Source organism: Populus trichocarpa, chromosome 6, assembly GCF_000002775.5.
Source record: "Populus trichocarpa isolate Nisqually-1 chromosome 6, P.trichocarpa_v4.1, whole genome shotgun sequence".
Taxonomy (NCBI): Eukaryota; Viridiplantae; Streptophyta; class Magnoliopsida; order Malpighiales; family Salicaceae; genus Populus; species Populus trichocarpa.
In genome coordinates, this window is record NC_037290.2 from 16,079,207 (window position 1) to 16,102,390 (window position 23,184).

The 23,184-nt window shown below is 34.4% G+C and overlaps 1 protein-coding gene and 1 pseudogene across 1 annotated transcript; both read right to left on the reverse strand.

The window, feature by feature from the left end:
• Window positions 1–5,244: 5,244 nt before the first annotated feature.
• On the reverse strand, window positions 5,245–11,033 carry LOC18100466 (uncharacterized). Its single transcript, XM_024603316.2, has 14 exons — window positions 10,783–11,033; window positions 10,361–10,416; window positions 10,098–10,272; window positions 9,616–9,717; window positions 9,029–9,100; window positions 8,553–8,669; window positions 8,397–8,474; window positions 7,883–7,945; window positions 7,706–7,802; window positions 7,497–7,575; window positions 7,212–7,423; window positions 6,505–6,650; window positions 6,108–6,230; window positions 5,245–5,678 (listed from the first exon to the last, which is right to left on the reverse strand). The coding sequence occupies exons 1-14, from the start codon at window positions 10,870–10,872 to the stop codon at window positions 5,532–5,534; spliced, it is 1,557 nt and encodes a 518-aa protein (XP_024459084.2). The 5' UTR covers window positions 10,873–11,033; the 3' UTR covers window positions 5,245–5,531.
• A 7,001-nt stretch (window positions 11,034–18,034) lies between these two features.
• LOC112325663 (rRNA methyltransferase 1, mitochondrial-like) lies at window positions 18,035–19,764 on the reverse strand (annotated as a pseudogene).
• Window positions 19,765–23,184: the final 3,420 nt, after the last annotated feature.

A 23,184-nucleotide genomic window follows, 5' to 3' on the forward strand; every position in this document is an offset into this window, starting at 1 on the left:
GAACACTGTGGTTGTTTGATGGTTAGGGTTAGTTATACGGCGGATCCGTTAACTAACCAATGTTAAGAAGAGATAAATATTCATAATATAAATTGATGTTTCGTTTCCATGATCAATTCTGATTTTTGTAGGTGGATGTGTGCTTGCGACCAAGGTTTGTTCTCTTGATAATTTTCTGATTTTATTAAATTTTGTTTAATAGTTTTATGTTTTCTTTTGATTTAGCCTAGATAACGTCCAAACCCCCCCCCTCAAATTGCATATCATATAGCATAAAAATCTGACTTGAATCTTCCTCGTGGGATCGACCCCTTGCTTGCTCTATATTATCTTGTGTGTTGTGTTTGAAGCTAGAGTAATTAATTTGTGCGACCACGACATCGCAACAATCTTAGACAGGCCTATAACCTTACTAGGTTGCAAGCAAATACTAGCTCACAGATAAACTTCTGGATATCTATCAATATACTCAGTTTCCTCCACTTCTCACTTTATTCAACCTAAAACCATTTAGCAACCAAACTCTACTAAAACCAGCTTTACAACAACAACCAACTTACCCAAAACAAACCTTACCAAGTGGCAAAATAAAACTACTCAAAACTCTTTTAATAAAAAACTCATTAAACCCATCAAATTTATTAAAAAACATGAATTTAAAGAATGTAAGCTAAAGGGATTATGCTTTTAAAGTGATGAGAAATTCGTACATTGTCATAGATACAGGAAAAAGAAGTTGTATTCTCTAAGTATTCTAGAAGAGGAGGAGGAGGTAGTGGGTGAGGAGATTCAAGAAGAAAGGTGTCATGTTAGATAAGTCATACCTCACATTTCTTTGAATGCCTTGAAGGAACAGTGAAGTTCCACACCATGAAGGTCACTGGAAAGATAGAAAAACAAACCCTTCATTTCTAGTACATTATGAGAGTACTCACAACTTCTTCAACTCCTCTCTAGCTCTTAGGCTACAATGTGAGTTAACTGCCATCAATTCTATAATTATACAAGCTGTAAAAAGGGGGGAAATGGTATGCAAATCAGTCTGTAAAGGCCTCAAATGGAAAATATAGGGGGTGTACTTTGAAGTAGATGTTTTCATCATGGACTTGAACAATTATGACATGGTGCTAGGTATCTAGGGGTTATCTATGCTGAGGGACATTCTATGTAACGACAAGCATCTTTAAATGTCGTTTGATTGGCAAAGCTAGAGAGTATTGCTCAAAAGGGAGAATCCAATCAAATTTCAAGCTATTAAGCTTGAACAACTAAACTGTTTATCGGGGAATCATAAACAGGTGGCAGAATTCTATTTATGCAGTTTAAGAATCCTAGAAGAGGGTGACCATTCTCTTAGTTCTCTAAAAGTTAAATCACCTTCTTATCATAACAGTGATACCATATTAACATCCTTACTAGAGAATTACCAGGACAAATTTAAAGAGCCTGAAGGATTACCCCCTCCTGATCATGTTATTCCTTTGAAGGAAATGAGCCAAACAATAAATTTGTGACCTTACAGGTACTCGGGGCTAAAGAAGGATGTTTTAGAAAGAAAAAAAATGGTAGAAGAAATGTTAGAACATGAATTGTAAGGTCTAACAACAGTCTTTTTGCCTCCCCAGTAGTGCTGGTTAAGAAAAAAGATTCTACCTAGAGGTTGTGTATGAATTATAGGGCCTTGAACAAACTCACCATCAAGGACAAATACCTTATTCATGTGGTAGAACTAGAGGATAAGAGCAACTATCTTTTCAAATATTAATCTTAGATTTGGATATCACCATATTAGAATGGTTTCTAGGGAGGAATTCAAAACAGCTTTTAGAACACATAATGGCCACTAAGAGTTCTTGGTCATGTCATTTGGGCTAACCAATGCCCCAAGTACTTTTTAGAGTTTGATGAATGAGGTTTTTAAAGAACACCTCGGGAAATTCATCCTGGTGTTCTTCGATGACATTTTGGTATACAATACATATCACTATAAACACTTAAAGATAGTTTTTGAATTGTTAAGAGCACATAAATTGGTTGCTAAGACAAGTAAATATAGTTTTTACAGTGAACAAGTAGAATATTTAGGTCACATTATATCTAAGTATGGAATTGCTACCGACCCCAATAAAATCAAAGTTGTACTCGATTGGCCATGGCATAAGAACCTGAGGCATCTAAGAGGATTTTTAAGGCTTACGGGCTACTATAAAAGATTTGTTAAAAGGTACAATTCCATTTGTAAACCTTTAACATAGCTATTGAAGAAGGATGCTTTTATGTGGGATCATAAAGCTACCAAAGCTTTCAACTTGCTCAAAAAATTGATGACTAAACCTTCAGTCTTATCCCTACCAGACCTGAATAAATTGTTTATTGTAGAGACAGATGCGTCCATGGTGGGGGTGAGAGTAGTACTTATACAAGATAAACATCATATTGCCTACATCAACAAATATCTAGGCCCTAAACAACAAGCAATTTCTGTTTATAAAGAAGAGATGCTAGTTATCATGCATGTAGTCACCAAATTAAAGCATTACATGTAGGGAAAACATTTTAAGACTCGCACTAATCACATGAGTCTTAAATATCTTTTGGATCAAAAAAATAATTACTCCTATATAGTATTAGTGGTTAGTTAAGTGATGGGGTATGATTACGAGATAAAATATAAGTTGGGAAAGGAAAATATAGCAGCAGATACCCTCTCAAGAACTTTAATCAAGAACTCTACCCAATGGTTGTCTTTTCAGTCTCTTCCAATATCATGGGTGAGATTACAAGGACCTGGGAAAAAGATCAATACTTACAAACCATCATTCAGGACTTACAAGCCACTTCAGGGTCACACCCTCATTACACCTAGGTCAATGGTCATCTGAACAGGAAAGGTAAAATTGTTGTAGGACATGATTTACAACTACAAGCAAGGTTGATTTCATTATATCATAGCTCAGTTGTGAGAGGACATTCAAGAATTACAGCTACTACGAAGAGAGTGGGGAGTTTATTCTACTGGAAAGAGCAACTGAAAGCACATTCGCTAGTTTGTTAGAGAATGCACTATCTACTAGAAGAACAAATATGAAAATATGGCCACTCCTGGGCTACTACGGCCCCTGCCCATTCCCTATACTCCCTTCATTGACATTAGCATGGACTTCGTCGAAGGGTTACCTAAATTTGAAATAAAGGATGTTATAATGGTAGTATTGAATTGCTTCAGTAAATACGCTCACTTCATGAGCCTAAACCACTCGTATTTAGCCCCTACTGTTGCTAAGTTATTCATGGATAATGTGTACAAACTACATGGCCTACCAACATCAATAGTTAGTGACAAGGATCCTGAGTTTTTGAGCAAATTCTAGAATGAAATGTTCAATGCCCAAAGGGTCAATTTGCTCTACTCATCTGCATACCACCCTCAAACCGATGGTCAAACAAAGGTATTTAATAAATGAGTTAAAAACTATCTCAAATATATGACTAGGGACAACCCAAACTAGTAGGCAAAATGGCTATCATTGGTAGAATGGTGGTATAATGCAAACTTCCATTTTTCTATCTAACTGACACCCTATAAGGTATTGTATGGTTTTCCTCCTCCTATCCCTATTTTCCTAATGACTCTATAGTGGAATTTGTTGATGATCTTCTAACTAGAAGGGAAGAAATGATTACACAAGTCAAGGTTCATCTTCGAACTACACCAAACAAGATGGCTCAACTTGCCAATAAAAAAGAGAAGTGAAAGGAGTTTTTCTATCGGGGATTGTATACATTAAGTTACAGCAATACAAGCAGCAATCAGTGGTTCGCAGATCATCACAAAAATTATCAGTTAAGTTTTTTGGGCCTTGCTTAGTGATAGACAAGATTGGAAATATGGCATACAAGCTGGAGCTTCCACTCTCCTCTGCCATCCGTCTAATAGTTCATGTCTCCCAACTTAGGAGGCATGTAGGGAACCGACCAGTGCAAAGTACCCTGTCAAATCTACCTTAGGTTTTTGGCCTGCAACTACAAGCAATACTGGATAGAAGGATCGCAAAGTAAAAGGATCAAGTTGTTACCTAAGTGTTAATTCATTGGAAGGGGCTTTCACTGATGAATGCTACCTAGGAGATTGTTGAGAAAATGACTGTGTTTTTCTCAATTCAACCTTAAGGATAAGGAGGTTGTGAAGAGGGGAATTATCATGTATTGCAACTACAAGTGTGGCAGGAGACAAAGAACAAGAGATGATAGAGGTTGTGGCAATTTGAAATTATAACCGTTGTTAGAATCCACTGAGACGCCAAAGACACCATTTAACTTTCTTGTTTTTAGTGTTGTTAAGGAATATGTGTATAAGGCATGCTATTCCTACGATTATGGGCACATCAATTATTGTGTGATATATTAGTTGTAGCAGAATATGAATAACAGAGAGAAAAATAATAAATGCATAAAGTGAGAGATTTGGGTGAATCACTCTATTTCTATCCACTTTTCCTTTCTTTACTTGATTTCATCAACTATTGTTAAAGAACTAGTTTCTCACTGGATTCTTTAACTGTTGGTAACATTTTTATTCCAATCATACCACAGATTTATACATTTAACTATGTAACTTAATAGCATAAACCTTGAGATGTGAAATGGCATCGTCATTAACATGAACAAACATCATAATCATCAAACCATGTATCTATTTACTCTATAGGGAAGACACTAAAATAAAGAGGCCTAACTATGTTGATTCTCTTAGACTAAGAGCTTGTTTGGAATTGTGGTAGCGGTTGCGGTTCAAATTATTTTTCGCTTAGAAATGCATCAAAATAATATTTTTTTTATTTTAAAAAAATTATTTTTAAAATCAACATATCAAAACAATCTGAAAGCATAAAAATAATAATTTTTAGTAAAAAATAATCTACGTTCCCAAACAGGCTATAAGACCATGTCGTTTGCACCATCTTATTTTTAAAGATTTTTTAACTTTATAAAATTAGGGTATAAATCCATAGAAATTCAAATGATGTTTGACGTTAAAATGAAAACCTTGCTTGCGATTGGCTTCTACTTTCTGTCACCTAACTGCTGCCTTTGCTGATGCGCCATTTTTTTTAGGCAATTCTCAGATCATGCATCCATGGATCATGCCTTCCCTTGCAAGTTGTTGCCAGTCCGTATCTAATGAAACTGGTTTCTGGCAGCATTTGAATTTAGACTTGGGAAAAACAACAGAAGCACTATGAGTTTTGCAAACTGCGGCGAATACAAATAAATGTCATCTTAGGGCAAAACAAATGTGTGCATGTTACAAAATCAACCCAGACTGAGGGGAGATGAAGAATCAAATTTGATTGAATGGAGGAATCAAAAAATGAGACTGAATTCCTAAATTACTAAAATCAATCAATCATTGACTAATCCAACCTATCCAAGAGTACAATTTAATCCACCAAAAATATTTGTTTCCCAAACCTTAACTAACCACCAGATCTTAAAAGGCGGGCAAGGAATTCACAAGATACTCCTGAACTCTAGCCATCAAATTTCTTAGGTTGTCGCCACTGTTCCAAACTTCTAAGCAAAGCACCAAGAAATGATGTTTTGGGAGGAGCTCCCTTCTTCCCATATAATTTTTTCCACGCTAGGTCTGTGTATTTGGGGCCCGTACTTCTTTCAATCTGCAGAATTTAAAAAGAACAGCAGCTGAGAGAGTGCCAACAACACAGTTTCTCTTCGTTGCTCAATCTTGTACCTTTTCTAGCCATGATAAATCTCATAACACAACCCAAGCATTGGTGTATAAAAACAGAACTAAAATAAACCAGTTCTATGGCGCTTCAAAAATTATAACAATTTAACTTCATCTAAAAAAAAGAGCGTGAACGACTTGACCTATGGAAAGTGAAGGGAATCTTTCATTTTGGACTCCCTGCCCTTTAAAAAGACCACCCCCACCAGTATACAAATTAATAAACAGAGGCATATAACTCGTTAAAATTTGAAAGCTGAGCTACTCATATGCAATTGCTGCTACTTAAAATGGGAAAAGATTACACTTTCTAATTTTTTGTTCTTTCTTTTTAAAAAAAAATTATTTGTGGGCATACCTTGCTTATCTTTCCATCCTTCAAGTGGTACCGGATACCAGACCAATTGATAGACTGAGAAAAATGGGAACGGAATGCAGATATTGGATATAAGAAGTTGTCCACAAGCATTGCAATAAATACCTGCCCAAGACAAATCATTTTGCTTAATAACAAGTAAACTGTCAGATTGGCTATAATTAGCCTAATTGGTTATTAGCCTTCTATGTTTAATTGGTGAATCTTTGATACAAATTTAGTGCAATGGTTTTCTTTAGAAATATAGTCACTGCTAGCAATTGTTCACAGAAAGGGCCCATTTATACTAGGCAATACCAATTTTTTGAACCATTAATATCATGTCCACAAAGAATTTTACCAAGACTGCAAATGTGCAAAATAAACTAGAAGTACTTACTAGGACCCAGTTATAAGTAGCAAGGGAGAGTCGGGGTGCCTCAGGAGAAAGCATGTTGCATAGTTGAACTTCTATCCTCGTCAAGTTCCACATTGAAAAAAGTTCTATAAAGGTGCATGCAGCTAGGCAGGTGACTAGTAACAACCCTGGGAAAAAGCATTTTTCTTAGCTGTAAAACTGCAAATTTTTTTGTGTAAGAACCATGTCAATGCCCTAACGTAACAATGGGATCTAGCTCTAGCTTCTTATTCCTAGTATTAAGTACTTTTTTTCAGGGCAAATTGCAACCTATGCATGTGAAAGGAAAGATGAAAATTCTTAATTATCGGATCCATAGACAAAGGAAAAAGGTGCCAATGTTGTTTAGTACCCTGGTTTCAAAAGCCAAAAACCCAACCCATTATATCTGAGCTAGACTTTATGGGTGTTTGTAATGGCTTTGTAAAGTAATTATTCCAATATAGAATAAATATGGTTGTAATAAAATTAAATGCATGGAGATGCATTGCCTATACAATAAAAAAGCATGTCACCATCATTGCTAATGCATTACCAAATGCTAATAATCCACCATAAGGTCTAAAAGGCCTATCATTAAAAACAATCCAAACTTAACCATATTAGTATCTTGGTAGATTCCAACCTAAGCCCCCAACCCACGTCACATGAAAAGCAAAAGGTAGAGAAGGAAAAGTTGATGTGCTCACCATTAGAAACAAATGTAGTTTCCTCACGTGCATATCCTTGGATATAGATTTGCAGTGCCGCTGCAACATGGGTCATGGCCATCAAGTATGGCACTACGAATCCCCATGATAAATAGCAGTGAGAAGAAAATAATGCACGGTTCATTATCCAGTTAACCTTAGATGTATATGATTCTAAAACAAATGTTTGCTTCCTCAAGTAATTCCAGTACCTACACAAAGTCAGCAAGTCAACACTAAATGAAATATAGTACATTTAAGCCTGAGCTAGCAAATATCACAAACCTTGAAAAGCTAAGATCACTAGAAAGGGGGTGAGGAAAAACAGCAACAGGAGGAGATGTAATGAGCCTCTTATGAGCCCCTAAGGAAAAATCAGAAAGTAGCGATCAGAAAGTTGATACCGAATGATAGGATAAAGTTTTGAAGTAGAGACTGAGAGAGGCTGATTTTAAGTCCAAAACAACTGTCTTCAAAGAAAATTAGTTCATTACCTGCTAAAGCTGCAAGAGTCATATCATCTGAATATCCACCATCTCGAAGACCAGATACCACACCACAGCGGTCATACCTAAAATCATCAGCATGCATCTGAAAAGAAAAATCTAGACCAATCAAAAAGCATTCAATCTTCTGTACAGATTTTTAATAAGGTAGTAGAAGCCACTTGCCATCATGCAACCACCCCATAGAAAGAATGTTTTTCCACCAGTGGCAAACCCCATCGAACAAGGCTGTGACAGAAAATATTCGACATGTGAACAAGTTATGACCATATTAACTCCATGAAAACCAAGAAAGCTTCTCTAATATCAAAAGCAAGGTAGCAATATTAAGTCATAACAGCATCAGCCTACAAATTCAGAGTTCCACACACTCCAGTAGTTTGCTAGAAAGAAACTCGTGTCCGTGTGCCAAAGAAAATTAAATTCCAGTTACTTGCATCTCCCCCCCCCCAAAAAAAAAAAAAAAAAAAACAAAAATAAATGATGCTGTGACTGGGGTCAGCAAACATGTGTTCCTCGCTTCACCAAGTTTAAGTAAATAATGCCACAAGTTAACTTGCTAGCATTTAGTGGTTAAAAAAAACTTCAAGACTGGAATGAAGCAGCAACTTCGCTTGAAATACCATAATGAAATAAATAGAAAGAGGAAAAATATGGAAAGGTCATTAAGGCGCTGTACCATGTGATATTCATAGATGCAGTAACTTCCTAAGCTCCCAGAAGGTAGATCAAGAGGATAGCCAGTTTGAATAAATATCTGCATTCCATTGCACAAAACTTAAGATTATAAAATGAATATAGTTTACATCATTACAACCATAACAAAGACCCATACCTCAGGATTTTTTTCCATCTCAGCAGTTAGGGCACCAATTGAACCAGGGTGCAGCCTAGCATCATCATCCAAAAACAATACATACTTGCTTTCTTTGTGCATTTGCTCCACACCAATCTTGACAACAGCAGAATAACGCACTTGTGAAACGCTAACCAAAAGTGTGGTTCTAGAGGAGACCAATGAAGAGAATTTATGTGAAGTATAGAATGGATCAACTTTTGTATAAACTTGCAATATCCTGGTTTTCTAAAATACAATTTGTAAAAGCATCATGTGATGACAGACCTTTTTGGCAACTAGTCTATGCATAGGACTCCTACTTTATAAAAAAAATTAGAATTCATATATAGCCATGTGCATTACATTGTAAGATGAAGAAAAAAAGTATGAACACAAATTAAATTAAGGAACAGGTAATCAGTATTAAGGGTATTGCCAAAAACCATTAAACAAATGCTAAACATGTTACATACCAACTGGTTGTGAATTTTCTGACTACAGGTCGTTGATAAGCCAGCTACAACAATTCTAGCATCGATACTATCCTGCTCATGTGAAAAATAATTACAAGTCAGTACACAAGGTGATTCACAGAACCAACATATATTTAAAGGATGCAAGGGACAAAAATGTAGTGACAGCTTTACTGATTTTCACATCAATAAAATGAGAGCCTACATATTTCTGTGCAAGTCTATATATCTGGTAGTTCATACTTTATACTTCGATACTTGCTGTGCAAGTCTATATATCTGGTAGTTCATACTTTATACTTTGATACTTGCCAAATTGTTCGTTGACTTGGAGACTAAACTTATGATTTTGGTTAACTCTACGAGGTTATCTCAGATATTTCACAAAGAAACGAAGATTATCACATTTTACTATGAATAAAAGCACAATTAATTAATGATTTTCCACTATATTGATGGGATTTCAAAGATGGACCAATAAATTGGGAACTAAGGAACCAATTACATAGGTGTCAAATCATATACTGCATGTGCAGTTTATTTCTCTCAGTACTGGTATTGGAGTAAACCAATGAAAACAAATATACCTTGAAATCTGATATCAAGCTAGAAACAGCATAGTAAGCAGGGTCTTCTGTACTGTCCACAACAAAAAGGAATTCTAGCGGACCTCCATAAAGAGATGTTACCTGCACTTAACAATACCTACGTCATAAACAATGGCTCTCTTAACATTGTATAACTTTTCTCAATCAAAAGGAGAGTTTGAGCATAATTACACCGAGCAGGAAGATATATACCTTAAAAAAAAAAAAAAAAGCGCTCTATGAGGATTCCTATGTATCAGCTCATAGCAGAAAATGAAAACAACAGTGCATATATCAAACTAGAATATGAAATAGACAGCACATACTCATTTGACCCCAACTCTTCTCTACCCAAACAAGGAATGGAAAAATCAGCGGTTTAACTAATTTAATGAAAACCTCAGCAAAACAGAAAAGGGTTGAACAGCTTCCCTCTCTGTCAAGGGGAAGAGAGAAAAGAAAGCCGGCAGTGAACAACTCACTTGACTTCTCCAATTGTGCAGATTATGTTCTCCAAACCCCTTTAAAGGCATAACTACTGTAACTCTAGGCAGATTGGTCTGATAAGAGTGCTCAAGTTCAGTAATGTCATGGCAAAGAAATGAAAAGCTGTTGCCAGCTCTCATACTATCTTTTATCCGTTTGATCTCTCTATTCCTGCGAGAAAGGAGAAGATGTAGGTGACGTCTCAAAGAACAACACATTACAAATCATTTTCAAAACTAAATTCGCTAGATCTCAATACCTGACATAGGCAGCACAAGCCCACCCAAGAGCCAGAAGTAAGCAAATTGCACATCCCTGCAGCACGAGAAAAGAGGGCGTAGAGCTGGTAAGATTTATATACAAAAGAAAACGGGAAACCTTTTTGCTTCTTGACGAGTGATACTTAGAGAGGGTAAATAGCTATCCAGCCAAGTTTGATGGAGAAAGCAAACCCAGAGGAGCCCAGAATCCAAATGTAGGACTTCCATAACCCAGCTTATTATTCATTTATGCATGAATTAAAATTGAAAGCTTTAAGACCCAATCCAGCTAATCCATAAACCTATAAAAATGAATGACAAGCGACAAGGAAAGAAAAGAAGCAGTGTGTTGCGACAGCAATGTGAGAAAAGAAGCAGTGCGCTGCGGGATGGATCTAAAAATAGGAAGGAAGAAACACACCTGGATCTGAATAAAAACAGCGAGAGGACTACAGAACGCTTTACTCATGGAGAAGAGGAAGGCACTATCCATCGCCTCTTTCCCCGTCATTGCTTCCTCTTCCCCCCCCCCCCCCCCTCTCTCCGTCAATCTTATTTATTCAATATTTGGAGGAGAGGAGAAGCGAGGAAGGACGAAGGAAACGAAGAGGAGTGAGAGACCGCGTGATTTTTACACTAATAATAATTGTTGGAGGAGCAGACAAAACAGAGGGAGAGACCGTTAGACAAGGGTGGGTTCTAACAAGAGTGACGGAATATATTGAATTTGAAACATGAATGAATCGATAATGTTTTTGCCCCTTGTACTTTCACTACTGTTTTATTTTGAACCCTATAGTTAAGAAGTCCCATTTTGTCCTCCTTATATGCTCGAATTGGCTACACCTTATTTTATGTTATGTTGCAGAGGATTGTGGCCTTGTCATTGCCGATTTTAGCTTCAAGGCATGCTGTAGATATAATTACCAAAATCCAAAGAGATTCTCCTTTGTGTTGCTTTTATTAAGTATTGCTTTCAGCTAATCTTTAAGAAGTTCTTGTAACTATTCTTATAATCATTAACATCATTTCTATGTACACGAATGGTAAAATCACAAGTAAATTTTAGAAAATCAGCGAGCATAAAATTTATATAGAGACTAAATAATTATATTTCAGATAAACATGTTGCAACTTGTCCTCTGAATCTTATCCCAACTTGAAAAATAAATCATTTGTGGCTTCATGTCTTTTAGGTTTCCACACAACAACACGGATCCCAACACTTCAAATATTTATCATATTATATACAAATATCAATAATACAATGAACAATTATTCAAAATAAGTAGATATATTTATTCAGGATTTGAAAACAAACCTTCGAAAGCTATTAGAATGGGCTAGAAGCTATTGGAAGTAGGATTAGGTAGTGGTGGTGTGTGACTTCCACACATGGATGTGTGATTGGAATTACTCAATATGGTTACATGCTCTGTGATGGGGGAAGGTATATGAATTACTAGATCGAGTACTCGTCCTCATTGTCTTCTTTTATACATCAATGATGAAGTCCACCGCTACTCCAAGAGGGAGATCCAACCAAGAGAGGTTTTGGTTTCTCCTTTATTGTCTTTCTCTCTTCACATGCTCATTGCTTTGGGTGGTTCTTGCTATTTTAGATGGCTTGTTGGTGGCCATTTGACATGAGAAGAGGGGTTGTCGAGGTGGTTGGGAAGTGCTAATAATTATTGGTGTTTGGCAAATATGAGTTCATGTTAGAGATGAAAGATGGGTTTTGCCTGTTTGGTGATGGTTGTGAGTTGTGCTACCAAATTCTGACAAGGAAGAAGGGAAGTGACTTGTCTTGTTTGTTTTGAGCAAATAGAAAAAGGAAGATGGAGGCTAGGGTTTTCTTTTTTTCTTCTTTTTTTGTTTTGTTTCTTTTCGTGTGTTTCTCTAGTCTCTTTCTATATGTTTCTATAATATGTGCATCTTTTTTTCTTATGCTTCAATTTATAGTGTTGAGAACCCTCTCAATTTAGAAAATAAAATTAAAATATTAAAAGATTTTTATATTCTTTCATTCTTGAATGGGGATTTTAAACTATAGAAATTTATAGTCAAAGATTTTATTTTTATTTTTGAACTATGCATGATCTCTTTCTTTACTTCTTCACTTTAATGAGATCCATAATCGGTGATTTTCTAAAACTATTTATTTCTTTACTTCTATATTTTTTCTAATTTTATTTGAATATCTACTTTATGAAATATAATCCCTCTTCTTGTTTTTTAATATTTGAATTATATTATTTGATTCCCCATTATCTTATTCGATCTCACAAAACTTTATTTTTTTTATAGTCCCCTATTCTTTGCTTGCCCTTTCACTCTCTATTTTTTCCTTTTCTTTTTCTTTTTTATTTATTATTTTTTATATGAAAAATTACCACACAAAATAAGATAAGTAAAAGCACCAAAAAACATAAAATGATCATGAATTGGTTGATTCGCATTGAAAAGATAGTTTCTTAGAAACTTAAAATACATTGAGAAAACTGAAGGTAAAAATGAGTTATGATACCACATATTTATGTAAAAGTTTTTTAGTTTATGTTGTATTAGGTTTTGCAATTATTTTGTATACATACTATTAAGTGTTTTGGTTTATGTTTGCTTATGTTTCAAGTCCTCCTATAAAAGTATTGCTAGCTGAAGTTTTGATTGGTTTTTTTAATGGATTTGAATGTTGATACAAACTTTTCAACAATTAATGGAAAATTACATAACTAATAACATCTTTATACTCAAGTTGAATGATAAATTATAAGTCAGTTCTTTAAGATTAAATTTGATTCATATATGGTATTGTGCTTATATTTTAAATCTAATAATTAAATATGAGTTAGAAGTAATTAAGAATGAGATTGAAAGAATTAGAGAGGGTGTACTTTATTGGAGAACTTCACCAAAAAGGAAAAAAGTTCGATGAAAAACTCACCATGTTCATATTCTTATAACAAAAAAAAATGGGTTTGATTGCCCAACGAGGGATTCTACATGTTTAATGCTTAAGAATGTTTTAATTTATAAGGATGTGTTTGCTCAACTTTAGCAACAAGAATCTCAATATAAGAGTCTATTGGGTAATAAATTTGACCAAATTTTCATAGACTTTATACTATAAGTATTGTAAAGATGAAAGAGCTATCATAATTAAAAAAAAATTTACCTCTCTTAAATATCCCAAAAGATATATATGAAACAAAAAAGAAAAGAAAAAAATACAATTAGAGACTAAATTGAGAAGAAATTGAGAGAAAATGATTGAAATTGGCTAAACATTGAAAAGCCAAAGACTGGATTGGAAAATGTGTCAATGTGCAAGGACTATTTTAAAGCAAACAGGGATGAAATTGAGAAAATATTGAGAGAAAATGGTTGAAATTGGTTAAAAATTGAAAATTGAAAAGTCATTACTGAATTGGAAAAGGAAGCAATATACAAAAACTATTTTAAATATAGTTAGGGACTAAATTGAAATAGATAAAGAGAAAAAGGTTGAAATTGACTAAAAATAAAAAATAAAGACCCAATAACCAAATTAAAAAAAATAGAGAAATTAAGGGATTTATTTTTAAACATGAAAATTGTATTTAAATAAATCAATGTGTTTTAGGCAAAGTGATGTCATTTTATAGTAAAAATCAGGGAAAAAAGAGATCAAAGCACCAAAACGACATCATTTTAGTGCATGGCCAAAATTGTACCTTTTTCTTCTTAATGGGGTTTGCAACTGTCTTATTTTTCTCATAGTTTTGGCTTGACTTTGACCCTTTTTTTTTTCTCTTTCCCACACTTGTAAAAAAGACCAAATAACACACTATTCCCCTCCATTGCATGTGTACTACATTCTCGATAATAATAAAAAATGCATGTTTTGACCCTCTGAAATCACTGAAAAAGTAGTGCAAAGAGGGCAACACAATCATGTTTAGCCAAAATGTAAAACTATAATGGAGAGTTGAGATTGACCCAAGAGAACTGATGGCCACGAACATTCCACCAAGAAAGGTTCCAAAAGCTTCATCATTGCTCATAAATAGAGGGGTAATGCAAGAAACAATATGAGCCAACTTAGAGAGAAAATGCCAAGTTAGAAATAGAGAGAAGAAAAGGAGAGTTTGAGCTGATAGAAGAGAGCCATAAGATGAATTGGAAGAAAAGGGAAGAAATGGAAAAAAAAAATTAAAACCCAAAAAAACTCAAAGTGGAAGTGTTGTGAACCAAGAAGTAGCGGGAGGAAAAGAGAGGAACAAAGAAAGAAAAAGGAAGAGAAAATGAGGCAAAAACCAAGGAGAGAAAGGGTCAAAGTAGAGAGAGAAAACACCTGAAAACCATACCATCACTGCACACCACCGTCCTTGTCAACACAACAGCTCCTCCCTTGAACCAGCCCCAAAATGAGACAAATCCTTCTTTTCTTCTTTTCTAGTGGGGTTTTTGCATTTTTTTTCTACACACAAATGAAAATAATGCACAATGCACTGCTCATACATGATTACTATTTATCTATGCATTTTTATTTTAGTTTTGTTCACTTCGCAATCACATTAGTTTTGTTCTATAAAATTGTATTCTTGCCTTTTTACATATGCATATACGTGTAACAAAATATTTTTTAAAGTAGGTTATTATTCATCCATATAATTTATCATTTTACTTTTATGTTATTTTATTTTTATTGGTTTTATATTAGTGTTAGTTATACTTCATAAAATATACTTTCATGTGTGTATGTGTGTTTAAATATTTATTTTCAAAAAAACAAAAACAACATTGATGAGTTTTCATCAAGTTATCATCATATTTTTTTTATTAATCTTGGGTTCTAATAATTAGGTCAAAGTGTCTCTTAGTTTTTAAAGACCGATATAAGCATAACACGTTTTTCTTTAAAACCTTAAAACTAGTTCAATAACGAGACAACGAGTGGTTGCTAAGTTAGCGTCATGTTTTAAAGACTTGATTTTAATGGTTAGGTCAATATGTCTCATAGTTTTAAAGACGAACATAGATCTAGCGTAATATTTTTAAAATAAATAACTAGGTTAATAATAAGTTAACGAGTCTCCTTTGAGTAGGGATCAACATGGAACAAGCCTAGCATTCTTTTCATCTTCTTCTTTTTTTGTCATTGTAATAAAAAGGTCAAGAAATATTTATAAATAAAAAAACTAAAAAGATGTGACTTCATTTTTTTATATTTCTCTTTAATTTTTAGAGATTATCATTTATATTTAGTGTGATAATCGTGATAACAATGGAAAAGGTAAATTGGAACTAATCTTCAATCCTAAATCCCAATCAATACAATATCAAATAAAATAATAAATAAAATAATAATCAAAATGAAAAAAAAATCTAATAAAAAGGAACATTGTGTGAATAAATGATGGTCTCTCTCATATTTTACAGTGGAAGATGTATTTTTTTTTAATTTAATATCCCTTGTCCAAACAATAGAATTTAAAAAAAAAAAAAAGAGTTTGATGTGAAGAAAGCCCATGTGGATTCTTGAATAATTTCGATCTCGTGTCTTTTAGGCCACGTGACTATGCCTCTAAAATTCTTGGAAAATATTGGAAGGACGTATATTAAATTCTTGAATAATTTAATATCCCTTGTCAAATGGTTGCCAGCTTTTGCTTCCCAGGGATTAGGTTAGCAATGCCAGTCTATCAGCATTTGATAATTTCAACCAAAACCTACCAGTCTATTTGTCATCTGGTTGCTCGTTCTGATGGATGATTTGTTGGCTTTTTGCCTCCCATTTCCCACTTCTCACGTTTGAAGTTTGATTTTTGTACTCTTTTTGAGCAAATGATCAATATATACCATACAGCTCTCTTAGTTATCAAGACAACACACTTATCATCCTATTAGTGAAGATATAATAATAATTATACTCCAAGTGGCAGCAAGGATGTCTGTTCAAGTTGAATTCGATGATGAGCCTGCCTGGCAACAAGGGGATCCATCAGGCATGGCTACTGATTTCCAGCATAGTGAAGTTTATAAAAGAAGGGGACCTCGTCAAAATGCCCTTGAAACCAAACAGACAACTTCTTTTCTGGATTAAGGTGGCCTCCCATGCAAGAAACCTTTTCCCTTGAATGTCTGGTCCTTCTATTATCTGGGAAGCCTGGATAACTGCAGAGAATTTATTGTCCTTTTTGTTTTTCTGATAGATCCCTTTGACTACTGTGGTATTGCTGGTTCAATTGAAGAAGGTTGCCGTATCCACACAGGACCAAAAGGCTAGACCTCCTCAGGGAACAACCTTTTGAACAAAGTGACACAGCAAATATTGATGCTTTTGATATCGCAATCACTGCAAAGGTAATGGGAGTACAAATACATGAGCACAGCTTTCGAACAAAGTGAAGGAGCATTAAGGACTCAAAACAGAAGCAAAGTTTATGTATGCATAAGCACTCAACAGCCATCGACGTTTTAAAGAGATGAAGACATAATTAGTGATAGAGAGCATCCATCAATGGACGGCATTGCAAAAGCGAATTAACATACGCCTGTATGATCTTATCCAGTGGAGAACAAAATAGCCCTTTCTTTTCTTTTCCTTGAGACACATGTTACTTCATATATTGATGCTATCCAGGTTTCATTTTTCGGGTCAGCATTTTTATCATCATTATAGGGATTGGATAATGGATACTCGTGCATGGATATGTCACTGCCCCTGTCAAAACCAAGTGAAAATTGATATATCTGGGTTGTGCCCAGCAAATTTGAAACTATCAGCATCTCAAAACATTATTTTAGAGGATTAGGGTTTGTGTAGTAAGTGTTGAATGTCATAAGACGTTCGATATAGGATAAGGTTCCCTCGTGCTTCAGACTAGAGCTATCAAGAGCAGCGTCTCTGAAATTTAAAGCACAAGCCTAAATATTTTCTGGTGAGAGCAGGGAAAGATATCAACTATTCTAGCAAATTATTACTACAAGAAACATGATGCTACGAAACTGCATTGTGAAAAGCTGGCTCATCTCCCCATTTGGTTTGGTACGAAAAGATATTAAATTGATGTTTTTTTAAGTGTTTTTCTATTATTTTAATGTATTTTTAATTAAAAAACAATCACCTCAGCTAGATTAAATTGCAGCTTCCAGGCTCATGCTTCCTTTCCTCTACATGATATCCGTCTTCTTTCACAGCTCGCAATAACAGAGAACTTTTCAAGATAAAAGATCTTGTTGTTCAAACTTTGGAGAAGTTTTTTTCTCCTCTGGAATACTTTTCAGCAACTCAACCTGGTTTACTATAAAGTTTACCCCCTGCTAATGCCTTGTATATGTGTGTGTGTCATAATAATACCAAAATTTACTAGCGGGGAGATTTTCGTTCCATGAAACCCACTGGCAGTTTCATATACAGGAGAAAATCCATGGGAGAAGAAACTTGGATACTGAAAATGCAGGAGCAGAAAAGGCCCAGATCCCATGGTTTACTTCTCGATGCAACATTTGTCTCTCTCTTGCTAACCAATAAAAGAGTGTAAAGCTAACCCCAGTCCTCTTGAAAATTGCTAAATATTTGCAGCAAAATGATAGACAGTTCGATCAGTAAAGCATTTGATAATTGATGAGATAACTAGAATTTGATTTTGTGGCCATTGAAACTCTTGCTATAGCAATTGGAGATACAAAGTGGAAGTTCTATCATGCATGTTTCCCAAATGCCATAGAAGAGCATAACTTTTAATCTACCTCAATTTTCAAAGAAATTTCGACAACGCTGATAAAATTACAGTGCTTATATATTATACTAGGAGGGAACGAGAAAGCAACTAATTTCTGTAACTGAAATTCAGCTGGACGTATTATGCAAAACATCCACGGAAAGTCATTCAAGTATAACCGTTGAAGTATGGCCTATGCAGAGATTCTCGTCGTTGTTCTCAATTAAATGGTGAAGAAGCACACCTGCTGCAACACTGACATTCAAGCTCTCCACGGCCAAAAAGGAACCAAACTCTGCACTCGAGCACTCAAGATTTATTTCTTCACCTTCCACTTCATCACCTCCCACAGTTGCATCCACAGGAATGTTTCCAGGGTTCCGAACGAATTGAGTACATGATCTCTCTCCACTAATGGCCTCAAACCAGTGCCCTCGCTGCCCAAAACAAGGATTGTGGGTTGACCAGGCAAAACCTCATTCAGGGGAACAGCTTTTGAAGAAACAGAACCACCAAGAACTCGCATCCATTTTCAGCTGATGATGCTAAGAACTGCATCCTATTCTTGCAACACCTAAGCTCCATTAGTTCAAGTGAACCTGCACTTGCTTTGCTCACAACTCCACTCAATAGAGCTGAATTTTTTGCACATAGCACCACCCCTGAAGCCCCAAAGAAGTAAGCAGACCTGATAATTGCCCCCAGATTCTGAGGATCTGTAACCTCATCCAAGGCTACCCAAAGAAAACCTTTTTCTTCATCGTGTAAAACAGCATCTAATTCCTGTATTTTAACCATCTCCAGTGGAGATGCATCAAGCACAAGGCCTTGATCGGGACGATTATCAACATCATATTAAGATCATGCTTTGAAACTTCCTTTGTGCTTAATCCAGTTTTCTTAGCCATCCACAACACTTTCTCAAACCTTTTCTTGTCCTTTTTCTTCCTATTATTGCCACTCAAATCCAACCCTTCTTGAATATACAATGCATAGAATTCTCTTCTTCCAGCTGACAAAGCAGCCAAAACAGGACCCACCCCATAAACCCCTTCACCAACAATCTTCGGAACAGTCGATTCTGTAGCCTCTTTCCATGTCTTTCTTCCCCGATTCTCCTCTTATTCCACCTTTGAAACTCAGGCTTCTCAGCCCGGCCTTTCACGCCCATCATTCCTCTGAACCTATTGTTTATCTTATCCCATCTTGGATCACCAACAACCTCTAGTTCCTCTTCTGCTTCTCCTCCTTCAACACCTTTCCACTTGACCCTTTCTCCAACCCTTTTGCTTCCTTAACTTTCTTAGAATTTAACCAAGCAAGTGACTTTCCAACTCTCACCACATCACTCCCTTCACCAACTCTCTGCGAAAACAAGAGAAACTTCTAGCAGAACAATGCACTACACTTCTAATTCTAAACCCGCCTGAAATACTTCTGGCTCTAGCCATCCCACCCGTTTTTATGAACTTCCACTGAAATCCAGTATCAGTTTTTGTTGGTCTCACAAAGTTGAAAACTTTATTGGATTTGTGATCAAACCCACGTGAATGTGTTGTAAAGTGGACACATAGAGGGTTTAGTGAGGGTTTTGAATGAGACGCGATTGGCAAAGACTGAGGTTTTAGACATTTGGGTTTTAGAGAAACCCTGGTAGCCAAGGGAAATGCTTGACCTTTTGTTAGATTAGAATACATTGTTTTCATTGAAACTCTGAAAGAATTGAAAGCAACAACAAACAATTCAAAGAGCAAATACCTGAGGATGGATTCAACACAAAGGCTCATTATTGTTTAAGCCTAATAACTCCCTTTATCTCCTTTTCCCTCAGCCTCGAACAAAGACAAAAAGGGTTATTTTTTAAAATATTTTTTATTTAAAAATATATAAAAATATTTTTTTTATTTTTTAAAATTTATTTTTTATATTAATATATTAAAATAATTCAAAAATAAAACAAAAAATTTAATTTTTAACAAATATCTATTTCGGTCGGACTCTCGAACAATAATGGAGTAATAATCTTCAATATTGCTTAAATGAACTTGTATAATGATCAACTCACTTTTGTAACAACGTAAATATTTTTTTATTTTAATTACACTATGTTTGGAATTCTCTTAATTGAATTCATTTAAAGTTTTTTTTAATAGAATCTTTAAAAATACTACAAAAATAAACCATTGGTCAAAACCTTTTATTTACAATTTCAAAAAACAAAAATTTAATATTGAAATTAACTTTTCTAGAATACCCATCAAGCACTTTATTTTAAGACCTTTAAAGAAATAAGATCAATACTGAGAGTAATATAGAAAATAAAATGAATTGAATTTTATCTCTTCCAAATACATGAATTCAATTTATTTATGAATTGAATTCAAATTAAACACTATAATTGAATTCAATTATAGTAGAGAATTGGTTCTAAACAACTTTATTTCTTTTATCGCTTATACTTACAATTTTAAAACTCGACTCGAAAATTAACATGAGCCTAACCTTGGGTCCCGAGTCAAGAGAGCCAACCTAGATTTTTTAAAAGAAAATAACATTAAAACAAAGAAAAAAATTATCGGCACTCCTTCCCCAATTTTATCTCATTTCAAAAGCATTTTGGGCTTACCACATAATTATAGCCAATTCTTCTCTTATCAGCTCCCATCAACCTATTCTTGGCCACTTGCCCATCTTTCTTTTGTTAACTTTCAAACCTCTACCTCTTTTCTTCACACATAAAAGCAACCAAACCCTATATCTTTATTCTTACACTTCAACAAATATTCCTTCATTTAGAGAAAAAGAGAGAATTATCCCTCTAGGAGCATACTCTCTTAACAAACACATGTTACTCCTTTTGTTTTCCTTGTTTTTCTTCCCAATGAACATCTATAGTCGAATTATTCTTATGAGAGCAAATCCAATCATCATCACCATCACATAACTATGATCCTCATCATAATCAATGAAGGGCAAATTATTGATTTTTAGGTCACATATTAATATTTATATATTTTGATGATAACAATTGAATGAAAATGAACTAATAATATGTTTGGTTGAGAATAAATTTAAACATGTTTTATATAAAGATCACATCAACAAACATGAAGAACTAAATAAAAAAATAATCAATAAGTCCAAGATGCAAAGCAAATAAAGACTTAGTTAGCATGATGGGAGAATTGAACTTCTTTATTGGATAGCAAATCAAGCAAACAAAAGATGGCATCTTCATCAACAAAAAAAAATACGTCAAGGATCTACTAAACTGATTTGGTATGGAACATGTCAAAGAAGCCGACACACCCGTGGGAACATCAACCAAGCTTGATATGGATGAAAATGGTAAGAACATAGACATCACCAAATATCAAGGTATGATTGGCTCACTCTTATATTTAATTGTAAGTAGACCAAATATTATTTTTAGTGTTTGTCTATGTACATGTTTTTAAGTATGTCCTAAAGAATACCATGTTAGTGCTATAAAATGAATTTTTTGATATTTGCATGGTACAATTAATTTAGGGTTGTGATCTCTAAAAGGAAGTAATTTGAGTTTGATTTGCTTTTCAGATGCTGATTTTATCGGATGTAAGGTTGATAGAAAAAGTACTAGTGCAATATGTCATTTTTTAGGATCATTACTAGTATCTTGGGCAAGTAAGAAACAAAACTTAGTAGGCCTATCTACAACTGAAACATAATATATATCAGCCGGTAGTTGTTGTGCACAAAACTTATGGATGGCACAAACCTTAAAAGACTTTAGACTTAATATTGATTATATATCTATTAAATGTGATAACACTAGTGCAATAAGTTTATCCAAGAATCATATACATTACTCGCGTACAAAACATATAGAAGTGAGACATCACTTTCTAAGAGATTACACGATGAAGGATGATATTGTACTTGAGTTTGTAAGCATAAAACATCAATTAGTAGATTTTTTTACAAAGCTTTTAAGTAAGGATCGCTTTTGCAAAATAAGGAGGAATTTAGACTTTATTCATGCTAATGACATTTAAGGTTTTATATTTATGCGTATACATTATTGGAAATAAGTTGAACATATTTGAGTGATAAAATATGTACCCCTTAGCATGAAAAATCTATTTTAACTGCGAAATTCACTGTTAGTGAAGCTCTGGGATGAACCGATTGACCGGTTTGTCATACCAAATCAAACAAGCGACCGGTTGAAACAGAGAAATAGAGTATTTGCTACTGTGTGAACAATAACATTTTGAGGTTTCAGTTAGGTTTAATTTTTTAGTCTATAAGTTGGACAAAAAGGTATAATTAAACTCATGAAACATATCTAAAAGAGAAAATACAAAAAAAATTCTGAATTTTGTGTAAACTGGTCAACTAGTTGAGATAGAGCACAAATAAATTGGCTACTGCCCAAAATTTTAGATTTTAACCCCTTTATCTCTTTGATTTTTGGACTTGATTTTTACATGAAAAAGAACCTTTTTAATTGTATAAGAAGGATCAAAAGATAAAATTAGGAAATTTAAAGGCCGAGGTTAAATCAATCGACTGTTTTAACTAACTCAATGCAACCGGTCGATCAATTGCTCGACAATATAAATATTGTTGTCATTTTCCAACAGTGACAGAATCCTCAAAATTGAAGAACCCTAACCCCAAACTGAAACCCTACTCTTAAATCACTTAAATTCCCCCAAACTAAGCTCAATTGGGGTTAATTTCTTAAAGATTCAAGCTATATGGCACCTAAGAAACATTATCGAGACGCGAAATCAAAGAGAAAACAAGCAAATGATCCTGATTTTCCTTAAAGTGATATTGTAGAGAAGTTTATAATTTTTTTTGCAAATCAATTTATTACAGTTGAAAGGGGTTTAGAAAGTATGTTAAGTGTTTTTGGGATTGATACAATCTTTGATTATATGGGTTGGCATAATATGTTTCATTTAAAGAAACCCACATATTCTAAGCTTGTTAAAATGTTATTTGCAAACATGTATATCAATATGGAGCCTAGGATAGTCAGTCATTTATAAAGTAAACGAATTGAATTTAATTGTGAGATTCTAGGTAATATTTTAGGTATAAGCAATGAAGGGCTTATAGTATTT